This window comes from Podarcis filfolensis, assembly GCF_964270895.1.
Source record: "Podarcis filfolensis genome assembly, chromosome: 1".
NCBI classification, from domain to species: Eukaryota; Metazoa; Chordata; class Lepidosauria; order Squamata; family Lacertidae; genus Podarcis; species Podarcis filfolensis.
Genome location: NC_139604.1, coordinates 58,587,295 through 58,605,104, shown reverse-complemented (window position 1 = coordinate 58,605,104; position 17,810 = coordinate 58,587,295). Strand labels below are relative to the sequence as shown.

At 43.9% G+C, this 17,810-nt stretch overlaps 1 protein-coding gene across 1 annotated transcript in view; it reads left to right on the top strand.

The window, feature by feature from the left end:
- IGHMBP2 (immunoglobulin mu DNA binding protein 2) overlaps positions 1-12,021 on the top strand; it is a 60,922-nt gene extending 48,901 nt beyond the window's left edge. Inside the window, exons 13-15 of the mRNA XM_083571904.1 lie at positions 3,883-4,773; positions 6,289-6,473; positions 11,224-12,021. Of these exons, the coding sequence (XP_083428030.1) occupies positions 3,883-4,773; positions 6,289-6,473; positions 11,224-11,421 (1,274 nt within the window). The 3' untranslated portion in view covers positions 11,422-12,021. The remainder of the gene's footprint in view (positions 1-3,882; positions 4,774-6,288; positions 6,474-11,223) is intronic.
- The last annotated feature ends 5,789 nt before the right edge of the window (positions 12,022-17,810 follow it).

Sequence of the window (17,810 nt, the reverse complement as noted above, 5' to 3'; positions counted from 1 at the left end):
TGGAACAAGGTGCTGACCTCTTCTACACATGCTGTCGGCATCAAAGGATGTGCTTTCACGTGGTGTAATCACATCCTACAGGGGAGTACTTGGGAGTAGCATGACTATGGGGACAGTACCAGTTGCATGAATCATTGGCACCTTACCTCCTGGTTCATTTCCTAATGCATTGGCATCACCCAATTGTTTTAGCCAACATGATTGTGTTACTCCTGCAGCATGTATTACATCACATGGAAGTGGCTTCCACACTGCTGGGAGCCCATATGCAGGGAACCACTGCCACTTTTCCCAGAACAGAAGATTCTCAATAATTAACTGCGCAATGGAAAAGTTATTTATATGGCAAAACACACTCCTTTTTGTCTAGAGGGCCTGGGAATGGGTGTTTCCAAGCATAGGCTGAAAACTCTGGTGGCTAGGCACATATTCTAGTACAGGGCCAGTCCAATACATTTTGCTGCCTGAGGCAGAGGACAAGATGGCAGCCTCTCCATTCCACATCGCCACACACCAGCCTTTGCCTCCTGCGGCGGCTACCTCTCTCTGCCCAATAGTAGGGCCAGGTCTGTTCTAACAGGCAGAGTGGTCTATGGGGGTTGATTTTTAAAACCAAACCAAATCTGTGGCTATTATTGTCATGGCTATTCATGCTACTACTATTACTACTTAATATACAGGGTGATTCATAATGAAGTATTTACTATAAATGGAAACTGTATACTTCATTATGAATCACCCCGTATTATGTCTTAGAAATTAATTAAGAAAGAGTGGACTGTTAATTCAGGCACCTTTGGAGAAGGCAGGTAGTCCTTCAGGTAAGCCAGTGGTAATTGCTGGATACTTGTCATCTGTCAGCTCTATTATAGTGAGTACAACACAGTTGTCCACAGCTCTAAAAATTCCACACTGTAGCAAACCTGAACTGACCAAAAACTTGTTGGGTGCGGGTCCAAAGCTAGCTTATTTCCCAGGTGTATTCCTTTTGGAAATACAACAGATATTTCGCTATAGCTGGCAGCATCCTGCCCAACAAAATTGGGGAGTGGAGCATGGTAGGCTCTGCTCAGAGCACATACGCTTTTCTGATTTCATGGCACTAGGTTGTTGAAGTCAAAGCAGTAAAACTTTTCCTTGCTGTTTTTCTGCTATGTTCTTAAGTGAAGTTAGCAAATAGCAGCATGTTCTTCTATTATGATTTGTTATTATTTTCCAGGTAATGCTTGTTAAGCACACATTGGCAACCTAATACACTTTAATGTACCTACAGGCTCTGTTCTGAAATGTTCTATGTCTTCAGATGGTAGCAACGAAAGCCTGCCCCCCTCATTTGGTTTTAATGTTTGTTTTTCTGCTTGTCTTCTGCTTAGCTGCAGGAGCAGGGGACTCAGCTATACCACCCAAGCTAGGCAGCTGAGCTGACTCAACTTGGCATTTGCTTTCTGTTGTTACAGATCCTTGAGAAAATAATTGGAGATCAGAAATAGCTTCTGGAAAAGTCTCATATGTGTCTGTCATTTTTATCCATTGGCTCACACATGTGTGCTAGTTAATTGCCTTTGAAAAATAGCATTCACTATCTTTCCTTCTGACCTTTATGAAAGTTAGACTTGTGTCAATAACTAGGAAAAGGGAAAGTGTAACTGCAAGGCTCTGTGGGAGCTTTCTCTTCCTAATTTCTGCTGAAACAATGTGATCCTGACCTATAGCTTAAGGCCAATTCCATTGCAGACATGAACTTTAGATAGGTTTAGTTAATCAGCTTGGACCATCTGTATGAATATTACTGCTGTTCTGCTTCTGACACTTCAAATCACAGTGATGTGAATCAGTAATGGGTATCTGTGGCTTGTGTGCCACATTAAGCCGCAGAAACTTAAATTTTCTGGTTCTTGGCCATTTAGTGGACTCTACTTCCCCTACTTAAAAATTAAATGGGATGAAGCTGTATTTTCAGCTTGATTTCTCAAATGAAACCGAAGCAGTATTGTGACAAAAAAGTCACAAAATAAGTAGAGCTTTAAATAAATGGTTTTGTTAAAAGAGATAGTTGACTAATTACTTGTATTTTCACAAACCAGTTAAGTCATCAGCTGAAGTCTAACATGTTTATCTGTTAACTAAATCATAGTAAATGTACCTTTTAGATATTTAAGAAAGTGTAATGTAACTTAAATGTAACAATCTAAAACTCCTCCAATCACTGTTTAAATGAAATGATTTTTGTCCCTTTTACAGTAACACACCAGAACTAATATAGCCTCAAAAAATAAACCAGTGTGCCATCAGATCTCAGTCCCAGTGACTACAGTTTCCCATCACTAATTAGTTTACATGAGAGCAAACCACACTAGATACAGTGCAACTTGCAACTGAATCATGCATAAAATGATGTTATGAAGCTGCAAGTGGTAAATCAGTTAATGAAACTCATTAATTGGTGAATTGAGGTCCCAATATTGATCCTTGGGAGACTCTACTATCTACACTCCTCCATTGGGAGAACATTTATTCACACTCACTGTTTTCTGTTACTTCACCAGTTCCTGATCCACAAAAGGACCTCACCTCTTATTCCATGACTGCTAAACATGCTTATGAGTCCTTGGTGTGGTAGTTTGCCAAAAGCCTTTTTGAAAGTCTAAGTTGGATCACTTCTATCTATAGCCTTATTGACCCGCTGAAAGAACTCTTCAGCAGGGCTTGTTCTCCTGTATGCTTGGTTATTTCATCTTTAACAACACTTTCCACCTATTTCCCCATAGCCTTTAACTCACTGAAAGAAAGTTGGGCTATAAATGTATGAAATACATACATTTTCACTTTCATATTCATTTGACCAGCTTAAGCAGCGATATGACCTTGGGAGATGGTTTTGTCAACATAAGCATTTCTGCTTGCCTGATGGAACAATCTCCCCCCTCTTCCCTCCACACTGTTCTAGCGGTTCTGCCACCCAAATGCTGAGCCATTGTGGGGGCAGGAGAAGGGGGGGAAGGCCCGCTTCACTAGCAGAAGACCTTGCTAGGCTCTTGATAGCAGGACCCATTAACTGGACCAGGTCCTGAGTTCAGAAAACTAAAGCAATATTTCACTGTGCAAAAATGGTGTCCGTCTTCGTAATGATCAACCTGAAGTGCATCTGATCTTGTAGTTTGTTGTGGTAATAAAGTTTAGCTATGTTTATTTTGCAGTTCCTATATCTCTGTAGGTATAGGATTATATATTGGGCATAGGCTACAACACCCTAAGAAACCTCAGAGTTCATCTAGCCTTTGTGTGATAAGAATAAGATTGTGGTAATATACTTGTTAATTATGTATTGATCAATGTAGTTGCTTATAACCTTTTGGTAATTGCAGAAGGGGCCCTTGTGACCCAAAACACGTTGAGGTTCATGTATGTATGAATGAATTATTTCTTTCTATACTCAACGATGGATTATTCATGCATTGGTATTGGTTGCTCATTGAGTACTGTAATGTGGAATGGTAACTTCAATTGGAGGAGAGCTTCAGTTGCATAGACTCCAGGTGTCTATTCCAGTGAACAGATAAATCTGGGATTTAGGTCCACCCCTCTGCCACTGACAGCCATCTGGCACCAAGATAGCAGGGAAGCTTGAACAAACCATAGCATAGGATCCCATGACATATCCATTTGGCCTTAAAGGTGTGTCTCATAACAGATGTCATGTCCTGGCATTTTGGAGCTGAGTGAACATGAGAAATCCTTAGGTCAACATATTAAACTGGAAAATTTAGGAGGAAACTATACATTTTGTTGTGGTGGTGGTTACTGTTGTTATTGCTACTGCTGCTTAATTTTTCCATATGCTGTTTTTTTTGAGGCCTGTATTATTGTCTTTATGAAATACAGGTGAAGTAGGATTCCTTGCTGAAGACCGGAGACTAAATGTTGCAATTACTCGTGCCCGCCGCCATGTGGCTGTGATCTGTGACTCTCGGACCATTGGCAACCACATTTTCCTTAAACGCCTGGTGGACTATATGAACCAGCATGGGGAGGTGCGCACCGCTTTTGAATACCTGGATGACATCGTGCCAGATAACTATGCTGCTCCCAAGAGCTCTCAGGGTCCGGGTGACCAAGAAAAGAGACTTAAGTGCAACACCCCACTTGCCCCAAAGGCTGATGGAGGGAAGCCAAGAGGAAAACCAGCCAAACGGACTGGGCAGAGGCCCATAGAGGGTTCTGTGCAAAGCCCAGCCTGGGGGGCAACAGTGGATACTGTAGTGAAGGGCAGTTCATGTAAGCATGAAGCCAGGATACTGGAGTTTCTGGAGAGTAGCGAGACCCAACTGGATTTCCCTTCGTCATTAAATGCTCATGACAGGTTGATTGTCCACCGTCTGGCAGAGGAACATGGGCTGCAGCATGTGAGCACAGGAGAAGGTAGAGAGAGATACATCAGTGTCCGTAAGAGAGGCACCGCGACAGACTTTTCTCTGGGAGATGCTAAGGCCTGTGAACAAGAGTTGTCCTGCAGACCTGCAGGCACCCCCAAAGAATCCCAGGCCTCTGAACAAGAGTTAACCTGCAGACCCCCAAGCCCCTCGAAAGACACCCGTGCCTCCTGTGAGGAGAGTGGAAGCCATATTAGCAAGAAGAAAGTGGATCTGAAAACCCTGCACATGGAGCGGATGCAAAGGGAGAATGCCAAGAGAGAGGAGAGGGCCAAACAAAGTCGTGAGCCAAATGTAAACCTTCAGGAAATCACTGGGAATAAACATGGAAGTGAAGCCAAAGGTACATTATTATACCATCTTGGGATTTGCCATTCTGTAGCAAATTCCCTTCCTTTGCAGAGCTTTTCTATTTGCATTTTTAAAAGGAAAAAGTGATGATACTTCACTGCTGTCCTTTCATTTGTCCCATATTTAATTGAAATTCCTTTGCAGAGGCATTCCAGGGTATGTATCCCTCGGGCATCCTTTGGGAAATTCCAGGCCAGAGCAGCAGGCAATGGGAGTCCTCTGCTCCCAGAATGGCTTTAAAAATTGATTGCAGCTTCTACTTTGTGCCTACAATCCATTTCTCCCCTTCTGCTCTGCCTGTGACAGGCTTTTCTTCTGAAAGCAACTCCTTTTGACAACAACCAGGAATGCAGTTGAAGTTAATTGTTCTGAGACACAGAGATTATTCATCCAATAGGTTTCCTTTGAAGGGATCAGGAGAATGCCAGGCTTTGGTTTTGGAAATATGACATGTGCCTCTGCCCACCCCAACCCTTGAAAAGCAATAACTGAGATTTGCAGACAAAAATGACCCAGGGCTCAGATTAGCTTGCTCCGTGGAACAGTTGCTTTGAGCGTTGTGCAGGTAGGAAGAAAAGATGTGAAGCTGGCAGCCATTCCACCCCCAAGGGAGGACCATGCTGTATAATCAACTGTGAAATGATAATATTGCCTGGATCTGCATGTTTGTAGAGGCAGTATGTCAGTGAGGAGGAAGAACTTCTCAGCTCAAAAATAGATCCGTAGAAGGGAGAATCTCCATCTGCCAGTTTAGGAGAATGGGGTGTGTGCGTTCGTGCGTTCGTTTGTGTATGCTTCATATGCATACATGTGCACACACTCCTTTTCTTTTATGGCTAACTTTGGAGAGAAGTGGAAACCTCCACACACAGAGAGAATTCACTTGCTCTTGGATCTGTTTAGAAGCAGCAAATCAGCACCTAGTGTATCGATCTCAGTTCTGTGTAACACAGCGGAGTACACTCTCCGTGTGCATATTTTCTTCTTTGCCCAGTTTATCTTGCTTGAACATTCTGGGTAGGGATTTCATCAAGCCAAGTGATACTACTTGCTTCTGCATGGTTTACAAAGCCATCTCTTCTCATATGAAGACAGCCTTCTGCCATTCCATACATCTGAGGTTGCGATTGCTCCCTGGGTTTCTGTTTTTGCTGATCACCTTGTTTTGCAGGCTTTACTAGGGGACTGGATGAACACACCTGTGCCCCTTTTATTCCCATGAAAAAACACTGTGTTGAAATCATAGAATCTTAAAAGTTGGAAGGTACCCCAAGGGTCATCTAGTCCAACCCCCTGCAATGCAGGAATCTAAGCTAAAGCATCCATGACAGTTGGACATCCAACTTCTGGTTAAAAACCCCCAAGGAAGGAGAATCCACCACCCCTCGTAGGAGTCTGTTCCACTGCTAAGCAGCCCTTAACTCTCAGCTCATCTTAACTCTTAACTCATCTGTAAGCTCCTTTTATTGCATGCTGATGATTCTCCTCCCCACCCTTGTGCTTTTAGGGAAGGCTTCTGTTAAAACCAAAGTGGAAGGTTCAGCAGAGGAAGATTTTGATGCTCTGATATCTGCTGCAATCAAAGCTGACAACACGTGTGGTTTCCCCAAATGCAAAGCAAGTGTGACAACCCTGGGGCAGCTCTGCCTGCATTGCAATAAACGCTACTGTCTCAGCCACCACATCCCAGAGGTATGTTTTTGTCCTTGCCTGGTTCAGGTAAGCTAAACATTGCCACCATCTGCTCAGTTTCTTGACCCCCAGTCCTTCAGGACTTGAATTTCATTCAGTGTGAAATGGCTGTGTGTGTTTTTTTAAAGTATTTCACAGACTCCCATTTTTCCAGGAGGCTTCCAGGCACAGGAAGGTGAGCTTTTGAACCATTCGCAAGGCCAGTTGAACATGTGCAAATCCGCTGGTGGGTGGATTGCTCCCATTCCTCTTTACTTTATTTTTTAATTTAAAAAGATTACATGAAAATCTGCTTTTAGAGTGTGAGGGGGAGCAAGGTTTATGAAAGCCATATAGCATAATATGCACATGCAGTTCAATTCACAAGGGAACCATGAGTGGGGGGAGGGGGGAGTTGCCTCCAGCTTAATATATCCTAATAATGGGGAAGTTCTCTCCTGCTGGGCTGTAAGTGAAAAAAGAAACTCATTCAGAGGTGCTTTTTTTTGGCCTACAGTTGTAGGAGGAATATGAAGCATTTTCTTCTTCCTTTGGTACTTTGTATGGATTTAGTTGTTATGAGCCTCTGTGTGTCTGTGAAATCTCGCTCCAATCTTTCACCAAGCTCTAATATGAGAATGGCTTTCTTTCCTGTGAGGTTCACAGTGTACTTGTATTTCCCCTCACTCACCCACCCACTCAAGACCGTTAACAAACAAACAAACAAACAAAAATACGCGCCCCCCCCCCATTTCTTCGCTGTCTCTGTTCTTCGTGGTGTGGAGGATAGAAAGGATGGATCTCCTTGATTGGAATAACAAGGCGAGGCCTTTTAACGCAGGCACTTAGCACTGCAGGGCAGAGGACCTGTGTTTAACAATGTGTCACTGCTGAAATAATGTGATTCTTCAGAGTCTTTTTTCTTCCCCCGGAGTGTCTGAGTCATTTCCTCTTGGCACAATGTACCTCAACTCACCTCTCTTCTTTTAAAATTCACCCCCCGCCCAAACCTGTTCAGATGCTTGTAGGAGGATGATGCTCTAGAAAATGTGTGTATCTGAGGTGCTGATGGTGCTAGGCTAGAGAGGGCCACTGTTCTGTGGCATACAGCACATACCCTTGCATGCATAAGGTCCCAGGTTCAATCTCTGGCATCTCCAGCTAAAAGGTCTTGGATAGCCTTGCTAGGCAGTGCCCAAGCCTTAAGCCTGCTCCATGGAGAGTCAGTCCATACTGAACTAGGTAGACTTGTGCTCTGCTTTTCCCCTCCAAAAAAGGAGGTGCTCAGAGTGACTTGCAAATGATTTTAAAAGGCATCTTCATATGACACCAGCCATGCCATGTGTTCTGCTCAACTATAAGCCTTTTATCTATCTTCTCTCCCTTTCTCCTTCATCACACTGTAGATTCATGGGATACCATGCACCAAGAGCAGCTTTAAGTAAGAGAAGTTGTGCAAAGCCCTTTCTCACTCTCTTGCCCAAGCTGCTGTTGTCACACTGGTACAAGAGATACCGAAAGCACAGCAGCCCACCTGGGTGCAGCAGGCTTTATCCTCAGAAGCCTCCTTCCTTCTAGGTGTCGGTCAAAGCAAAAGGTAATCCTTTGCCCATCACTGCAGCTGTAGCAAAGATTGGAGTGAGTTGTGAGTTGCACTCGAATTGCAATCCAGGACTCACAGAAGGTGGGAATGTCTCACTCTGCAATTCTGTTAGAGCTGCCCAATGGATGTCTCTATGTAGCACATTAAAGACCTGTGTGCCAAGAAAATAATACTGACTTCCAACGACCAGAGCTTTCAGATGTCCTCTTTATGCCCCTCTGATTTATTTGAAGCAGTAGATCATACGTGGTTTTAATCCCATGGAGAAAGTGTTGTAGCTAGCTGAAGACATGTTGATCTATAGTGCCTGAAATAGATTTACTGGATTATGGATTTACTGGCATTCTGCCAACAGTTTGAGTTGGGTTTCTTTCTAACCATAAAATAAAAGTATATACTGCAATATTTTCTGTGGCACATGCTGCAGCAAGGAAAAAAATCAGCAAAACAGTGGTGTTAAATTAAATAGATATACTTATCATGTGACACTTGCTGGTGTTTCAAGGCAAGCTTGAATCAAGAAAAATCTTATTCAAAGGATTTGTGAATGAAGGAAATAAAGAGTACAAAAAACATGTAGTAAATACTCCAGATGTTCTGGTATTCTGTAGTTTTGATTTCAGGGTTTGCTGATTTCAGAGTTGTATTGGTAGAGAGCTACACAAAGGAGATGTGATCCTGAAAAACTAAAGGCAGATTTCAGTGCCCTCTGTGCAGGAGGACCCCCCTCCCCACTGCCATGCTGGTGGTCCCATTAAGAGAACAGGGTTCTGAACAAGAGTGTGAAGCAGAGGTGGCTAAGCTGTGGCTGTCTGGATGCTGTGAGACACCAGCTCCCATTGGCCCCAGCCGATGATGGGAGTTGTGGCCCAGCAGCATCTGGAGGGCAACAGATTCCCCACCCTTGCTATACAGGAACACAGTCACATCTGTTCCTTTGGTTCCAATGCATAGAAAGGGCACAACTAGCAAATGCAGAAATAATTGCCAGTTTCTTTTCCCTCTTAGCCACTGTGGAGCAGCTGCATGCATAAAAGGAAATCTGATTGTGTGAACAGGCCCCTGCGGGGGCTGGATTAATAAATTCATAGAATCGTAGAGTTGGAAGGGACCACAAGGGTCACCCAGTCCAACCCCCTGCAATGCAGGAATCTTTTTGCCCAATGTGGGGCTCAAACCCACAACCCTGAGATTAAGAATCTCATGTTCTGCTGACTGAGCTACCAGTAAGGTATTGCAGAAGAATGTATTCCCCTTTAGTATGCAATCACAAAAGTATTTTGTTAGGTCAACTTAAAAGTGAGATTTTTAATTTTTAAAAAATGGTTAAATCAGTTCAACTGTTATCCAGCTGTCATAGTATAATTCATGTAGAGTTGAAGGTTTAATCTATCCTAGCCTGAATTTTGGACCAGTTAATGAGATAGAACTCATTTTAGAGGGACTGCAGGGTTTGATCCCATATAGTCGCATCAAGTCCCTACCTTTTTACTGACTACAAATTGCTTGCCATTTTATACTGCTTGAGAGTGTTTTGTCATTTTCTTTCAGCTTTGGACTAAATCCAGCTGTTTTAGCTCCTTGTTAAAATGAATTCTTCTAAGCAATAGCTTCAGTGCTTTCCCACCTTAATAAATCTTGCTTTCCAGCAACCCAGCAGGCTTGCACTTTGTCACTCATCTGCAATAAAACAAGTTTCCTTCAAAGCTGTTTTTCAGCCATTAGTTTATCCTTCCTGTTTATATCATTAATGTGCATACTTGTCTCTCTAGTTATCTTTCCTCCTGATGTGCTTACAAGTCGTTCAACTTGTGGTAGCTTCGTCTCTAGAAATCCTAAAATGCAGAGATATTGCATGTCTCTATTCCCTTCTCTTTCATACATGTAGTATGTGTTCTTTTAAATCTGGTATTTTGGCAGCCCTTTGTGGGTCCATAATACTTTCTTCATCCTCCTTGCACTTAATTTTCTTCCACAATGCCCCTTTATATCTTTGTGCCTTGTAGAATTTATCTCATGGATGACTTGCATGTTGCCTACTGCCACTTGTCATCCTCGATTTGCTTTCTGGCTCCTTCTTTTATACAATGTGTATTTAGCTCCAGCAGTTAGGCCAAGAAGCAGGCCTTGCTGATGACTCAAGGTTGGGAGATTATTTACCAGTCAGTATAACCTGCTTCCTAAGAGTGAGGGAGGGGGATATTGGTGTCCTGGAGATGAGTGAAAATCACTACCTACAAGAATCCAACAGGTTTATTAATAAATAGTTTTGTCATGAATCTAAGGTATTGTGATTTAGAATGCAAAGACTACAAAGTTCTGTAGAAACTGTTGAAAAACAAACAAACCAGCCTTGGGGGGGCTTTCCCGTAGCTTGGCTTGAGTGAAATTTTGAGGGGCAGCTGACATAACTGATCATATTCCTTAGAATAATTTTATTTTCCATTCAAAGCCAGAGAATAAATTATTGGAGAAGTTTCACTCAGTTTCATAACACAGCTATACCGGGCAAATTCCTATTCTGGGCTAGGTAATTACGAACTTTACAGACATTACTTGTGACAGCCAGTCTGCAGGGGGCCCAACAACACAAAAGAAACAAGGAAATGTGATGCGTTGTTTTACTTATTTCTAATACTCTGTTCTTCAGCTTATATGGCTATTTCCATGCAGTTTCTTTCCCAGTCAGGCACTGTTTGCACCCAGCACTGTGGACATTCAAGCTGCTTAGGTGAGGTGGTGGTATTGCCAGTTTATTAGCAATAGATATGATGTATTTTGTTATGATTCAAGGGCTTGATTGTTCGTGGTTTCCCTCCTTTCATCTGATTCTTTCCAGACTGGAGATAAGAGAGAAATGTTAGTATTTATCAACAAGGGTGACAAAGGTGACTGGATGATGGAGTAAAGATTTTCCTTACATTTTTAGAGTTTGGGAAGAAATACTTAATCTGTCCAAAATGATTATTTAATTGCTCCTTAGGGAAAAACGACCTTCACATTTTTTAAATTGTTTTGTTTTGTTGTTAAAAGACCCACCGGTAAGTGAAGTAGTTTATTTTTATGGACTGTGAAGAATGATCAAGTTTATGATAAGCAGTTTTCACTAAGGTCGTAATTTTGTGCTGGAACATCTTGAGACTGATATTATGGCTTTATCTCCCACAGATTCATGGCTGTGGGGAGAAAGCCAAAGCATATGCCCGGCAGAGAATCAGCAAAGAAGCTTCTCTATGTGCCGGGAGTGGGTTAAAGGACAAGCCCTTGGATCCTGCCAAGAGAGCTCATCTCCAGAGGCGCCTGGACAAAAAACTCAGTGAGCTCACAAGCCAAAGAAAGAGCAAAAAGAAAGACAAAGAGAAATGAGAGGATTAGCTATGTCAAGGCAAGATGCTCATCTGCCTGTCCTTGAGGCACCTTCGTAAAGCAGCATGCTCAGGCTCCAGAGGAAAAAGCTCATCACTCTCTTAAACCTTTTGGCTTCTTTCCCCCACCCCACTCCCCCAAAATCAAGAATATGTCCTTCAGCTTCATGGTCCTCAGAGAGCCAGAGACTGACTGAAGAAAAGTTCCCACCGTCTGCAGGTTTCAAACAATTCTCAAGTTGCGTCTTGCACTGTAAAATGTGTTTTTCCTCAGTCACGTCAGAACTATAAAGCCCTGTTGGTTAAGGAGAAAGGTGGGCAGCTTTTGTTTGTAGTAATTATCTTTATTGGCGAGGTAATAAATGTACTCTGAGTGGGCGCAGAGCAGGTTTTACAATAAAACAGTGATAGCGTATGCCTTGAGCAATGAACTGTCCGTTTGACATTGCATGGTAATGTAATAATCGTTGTCCGTGGGACTCCTGTCCCCCCCCCCATGTGTGGGAGCAATAAAAACCTCTCCAGGTGGTCCACAAAATTAAGGGAATACAAATAGCTTTTTCCATTTCTCAAGCTCAGAAACTTGTATGTTGAAAGAAAAGATTCTAAAACAGATGTGTTAAAATTGTGAGGGGACAAAGTGAAGAAAAATCTAGAAAAATAACCTGCGTTCAGTGGCTCAGCACACACACTTTTACTGGAATATGCTGGGATTGAGCGCAGGTCTTCTGCATACAAAGATGTGTTCTACCCCTATGCCACTGCTGTGTGCTATGGACCTTAACTTACAGTAGGGAAACCTCAGGGCCAGGGTCCAAATGAAGTCCTTGCAAGTCTCTCTGTTTCATCCCTGAGACTCTTCCCAGTGCCACATCCCTCACTGGGACTGCGCTAGGCCCATGTCAAGTGCTTTAGCCTGTCTTGAATGTGTATCTGAACTGTGGTGCTGAGGGGTTCCTGTCAGGGGATCCTCTGACTTGCACATGGCTGCAGTGTGGTCTACTGTGCTAAGGTTGGGTCTGATCTGTTGCTGCACTTGTTTGTTTGTTTTCCTCTGACCCTTCCAGCCACCGACATATTGCTCTTTGAAGGTTGTCCATGAGGAAATGTGTCCCTGCAGCTGAAAAGCATTTGCCATCCCTTGGCTTAGAATCATAGAATGTGTGAGGTAGAATTTTTTTTCTCAAATTCATTCAAGTTCCAATAAAAATAGACACATTTCTTTTTTGGGGGGGGGGTGGAGCTGTTTGTTTACAAAACAATGTAGTCCCACAAATAATTACCCAGTAGAGTTTTCATTGTGCAAAACTATATGCAACCAAGAAGCAAGGAAATAATGGTCCCATTTTCAGGAGAGGGCTCTCAGTGTCATGTTGCTATGGATGTGGCCTCATGATTTTGTTCAGAGGTTCAAGTATTTTAAGAAAGAAAAAGAGTACATTCCTCTCCTGTTCTTTTCAGGCAGTGTCCTTTTCACCTCATCCTATGAACTACGTAAAATGGGTTAAGCTTCTGGTATCTAGAGCAAGTTGCCAAACTGATCTGTGAGCTTCATTCATGTGGTCTACGGCATATCCACATTTAAATATTCATGTTGGTTTTTAATTGTATTTTTGTTGGTTCTTTTATTTCTTATATTAAGAACAGAAGAAGAGCCTGCTGGATCAAGCCAGTAGCCCATCTAGTCCAGCATACTGTTCTCACAGTGATATTTTATTGTATTACAATTTGAATTCTGTGGAAAGCAAATTGTACAGAATCTAGCACAATGCATTACAATTGCTACAACAGGCAGAAAAACCATTAAGTGGTCTGCCAAGGCCATCAGCAATTTTCAAGTGGTCCGTGGGGGGGGGGGGGTTAGTTTGGGAACCACTGATCTAGAATGATTACAAGTCCCAAGTTCCTTTAGCCGCAAATGTCCTAGATGTTCTTGGCAGGATTTGTTCAGCCTTGGGCTCAAAAGCAATGGGACGTCATTCTCTTGCCATGCATGGTGTCTCTAAGGGTCTACAAATGCCCTGCAGTTCTACCATCTGCCAGTATTAACCTTGGGTTTGTTACCCTTCCAGTCTCTCTTCTCCTTTACTTTAAATTAATGTGTTCACTTTCTCTTGTCAGCCTTGAAAACACAAGAGGTGTTTGTGTTTTATCATCTGATCTTAACAACTGGTGTCACATCATTTCTGAGATTCTAATAATGATGCAGCTACAACCTTGATTGCTCTTGGATTCTGAACCCATAACTTACAATGCGAGCCGGCAATAATAAAATGAAATTGAATTCATTTTTTAAAAACCCACAATCATTATATTCTGCATAAAATTAATGTACTCTGTTTAGGAAAGCTCAGTGTGACCAGATGAAATTTTACCAGAGCAGAATGCTAAATGCAGATCAGTATGCAAGATCCAAAAGAGGATTTGGAGGTACGTTGGTCCTAATTGTGATAGATTGATTGAGGTAGGACTCCAGTGCATATTATTACACTCATTGTAGTGTGGGTGTCTGTGGGCAGGGGCAAGGAATCTGGAAAGTTTTAGAAGTGTGTTTCCTCCCCTAAATGTAGACACTGGCAATTGTCCCTTGGGTTTTGTGTCTGTGTTTGTAATGTATAATATTAGCTATTTGAAGACATAACAATAACAATATGGTGACATAATAATATTTTTGTTATTATAATTTTTAAAAAGAAGTGTGAGGTGAACAGTAGCTCCATTATTAAGGTCTCTTTACACTTGACTGTGTTTGGGTTGCTTAGCACCTTCTAGTTTGGAGTGCTGCTGGCTTAATGAGCAAACCCTTCCTTTAGTATCACCTTCTGAAATACTTCAAAGATGACGAATAATGCCTTATTAACAGAGCCTGTTCTCTGAAATGTAAAAGAACAGAAGTGTGACACAAGGTCACACTGTAATTATAATAAATCTGAGGAGGACAATTCCCTCAATAGTTAGTTATTCGGTGCTGATAAAATATTTCTGAGCTAACATTAAAAAAAGTAAAAAATGGACAGACTTGCTGCCAAGCAGTTAAAATTTCCCTTGGGCTTCTTGCCCAGAAACCAGTTGATATTAGTTCTGTCATTTAAATTTTTCCTTAAAAATATACAATGAAACCAGCACAAGGAAAGTCACCAGCTGGCAAGTCAAGGCTGAATTATTTCAAATCACAGCTGAATGGAACAGAGTATAAATCTCATCTGTTCTGCTTGTACCTCTATCTTCACATCTGCTTCTGCCGTTACCGATTTCCATAATTGTTTATCAGGGCTTAATTTGAACCTAGCACCTTCTCCTGTGTCTTACCATCATTGCCTTTGCTGGCACTTTTGGAGGGGAGATTGAGGAAGGGAGTTGTGACCCATTTAGGCTGTGGAGAAGACATCTCACCCCCTGAACTGTATTTAAGCTGGACTGCTGTGGCTCCCTGGAGCGCAGCAAGGTTTGAACCTGTAGCGTTGATAAGCTTTCTAATTTATTTATTGGCCTCTTAATATTTATTTTGCTCTGTACTTGTTATGCATCATCTAGATGATTTCATTGTAATTTATTGCATTTATCCTTTTGGTTTTTCTTTGTTTGAATTTAGTGGTATGTTTTGTAACATTTTATGTTTGTATATTTATTTTTAAAATTGCTGTTATGAGCTGCTTTTGAGTGCAGTTCACCTTGGGAAAGTGGCATAAAAATGAAATAAACTTAGCTCATTGCTTTTGATATCAGAGCTTACCGTATTTTTCGCACGATTGGACGCACCGGACCATAGGGCGCACCTAGTTTTTTGGGGGGGAAATAAAGGAAAAATTTTTTCCCTTTATTTCCCCCCCAAAAGCAGGTCAGGGAAACCGAACCAGGTCGAGGAACAGCGGGATAGTGGCGCTGCGCCTCCCTGCTGTCCCCCGAGCTTGTGGGGCTGGCTGATGTCTGCCTGGCGCGCGGGGCGCTCTGATTCAGGGCGCCCCGCCCGCCGGGCGGCAGGCTGCTATCCGCAGCTTGGGGAGCCTTGCGGGGAACTCCTGCAGGGCTCCCCACCCTGCGGATGTCTGCCCGGCGCGAGGGGCGCTCTGATTCAGGGCGCCCCGCCCGCCGGGCGGCAGGCTGCTATCCGCAGCTTGGAGAGCCTTGCGGGGAACTCCTGCAGGGCTCCCCACCCTGCGGATGTCTGCCGGGCGCGAGGGGCGCTCTGATTCAGGGCGCCCCGCCCGCCAGGGCGGCAGGCTGCTATCCGCAGCTTGGAGAGCCTTGCGGGGAACTCCTGCAGGGCTCCCCACCCTGCGGATGTCTGCCCGGCGCGAGGGGCGCTCTGATTCAGGGCGCCCCGCCCGCCGGGCGGCAGGCTGCTATCCGCAGCTTGGGGAGCCTTGCGGGGAACTCCTGCAGGGCTCCCCACCCTGCGGATGTCTGCCCGGCGCGAGGGGCGCTCTGATCCAGGGCGCCCCGCCCGCCGGGCGGCAGGCTGCTATCCGCAGCTTGGAGAGCCTTGCGGGGAACTCCTGCAGGGCTCCCCACCCTGCGGATGTCTGCCCGGCGCGAGGGGCGCTCTGATTCAGGGCGCCCCGCCCGCCGGGCGACAGGCTGCTATCCGCAGCGTGGGGAGCCTTGCGGGGAACTCCTGCAGGGCTCCCCACCCTGCGGATGTGTTCCCGAAGCGCCGGGCGCTCTGCTTTCAGGGCGCCCGACGCTCCGGGAAGCAGGCTGCTATCCGCAGCCTAGACACCGCTAGCGGAGCGCTAATCCCGAAGCTTGGGGCTGCGGAGCTCAGCGCGCCCCAAGCTTCTGGGTGCCGGCAAGGTCTAGACGGCTAGCGGAGACCTTGCCGGCACCCAGAAGCTTGGGGCGCGCTGAGCTCCGCACGCCCCAAGCTTCGGGATTAATGCAGCGCCCCGCTAGCCGTGGGAGAGCTGGGTCTCCCACGGCTAGCGGATAGCTTTCTGAAGCCTTGAGAGCGAGAAGGGTCGGTGCGCACCGACCCCTCTCACTTTCCAGGCTTCAGTGAAAGCCTGCATTCGCTCCATAGGACGCACACACATTTTCACTTGCTTTTTAGGAGGGAAAAAGTGCGTCCTATGGTGCGAAAAATACGGTAATCCCCTAATCAGCTGGGCAATAATGAGCATGTTCAAAGAACCTTCTCACCACTGAGTATCTATAGTCTGTTCCCACATATATCCAAGCAGAGTTGAGTTCCAATTCCACAAGATTTTTTGAAATTAACCACCGGTGTATGTTTGGGAGCTGGAAAGACACTAGCAATTAGTCCATGGACTGAAAGTTACTGTATCTTAACTAGTTCCAGTTCACTTTCATTGCTTCATTCTATGTCAACATAAATAATCACTATAATAAACATGAGAATGTGGTCAGATGCCGCTAGTGATGTTATATCATAGTGGTGTGTATGAGCACCTGGCTTAAGAAGAAACCCTCTATGTTTCACTCTGTATATTGATTGTCAATGTGCACGTTCCTTGTGCAAAAGTTAGCATATCTCAGGGTGGCTATTACTGGCTGAAGGAAGGCTGGATGGCTTTAAAGTTTAGATGCCTTGTGCTCCAGGAATGCAGATGAGCCTGCAAGAGCATGACATTATATATATATATATTCCCTGCAGAGAAGAATAGGAACAGCTTGCAAACTGAGCTGTCCAGGGTACTGAAAAACCTCAGCTCTTGTCAAAAGCAGGCCTGTAATTTATTCTAGCTGAGAAATTAATCATATCCTGTTGTAACAAAGCCCTGAAAACAGTGGAGTAAATGTAATCAGTGTTAATGTGTTTCAAAATGTAGCTGTAGAATGGAACCCCCATAGTCAGTCACTCAAATACCCAGTCACTCATAAAAATCTGAATGATGTCCCGAGGGTCCTTCAGACCATGTTAATGTAAGAGAAGAAATATTGTGGTAAAGAGTTGTTAGAGATGGTTTGCTAGAGAATCTGGCTATTGACAGAGGCTCATTTTAATAGATTTAGTGGATTTGATGGTGGTTATATTGTATATGTAGTGATTGTTGATGTTTCTGGAAGATGCCATGGCCTTTGGTTAGTGCAGTAAAGTTTGTGGTGGTGACAGAGGCTCATCACTGCAAGTGTGAGGGGAAGATCAATCGTCATTCAGCAAAGGTGGGAGAGGGCTTTCAGAGTTTTATAGATTCTAGAGATAGAAACACCACAGCTTAGTTGTGCTATCCAGGACTGACACGTTTTTGCTTTGTGGAATAGGCTGTCCCTAAGGACTTAGTATCCTGTCCCAAGGGGCAGGACTACATTGGATGGGTTTAAGTTTTGGAAGGGTAGATTTCAGTTGAAAATTACGGAAAGGTTCTCAACAGTGAATGCGATTTGTCAGTGGTTGGCTCTTCCTCACTGGATGTCTTCAAGCAGAAGCTA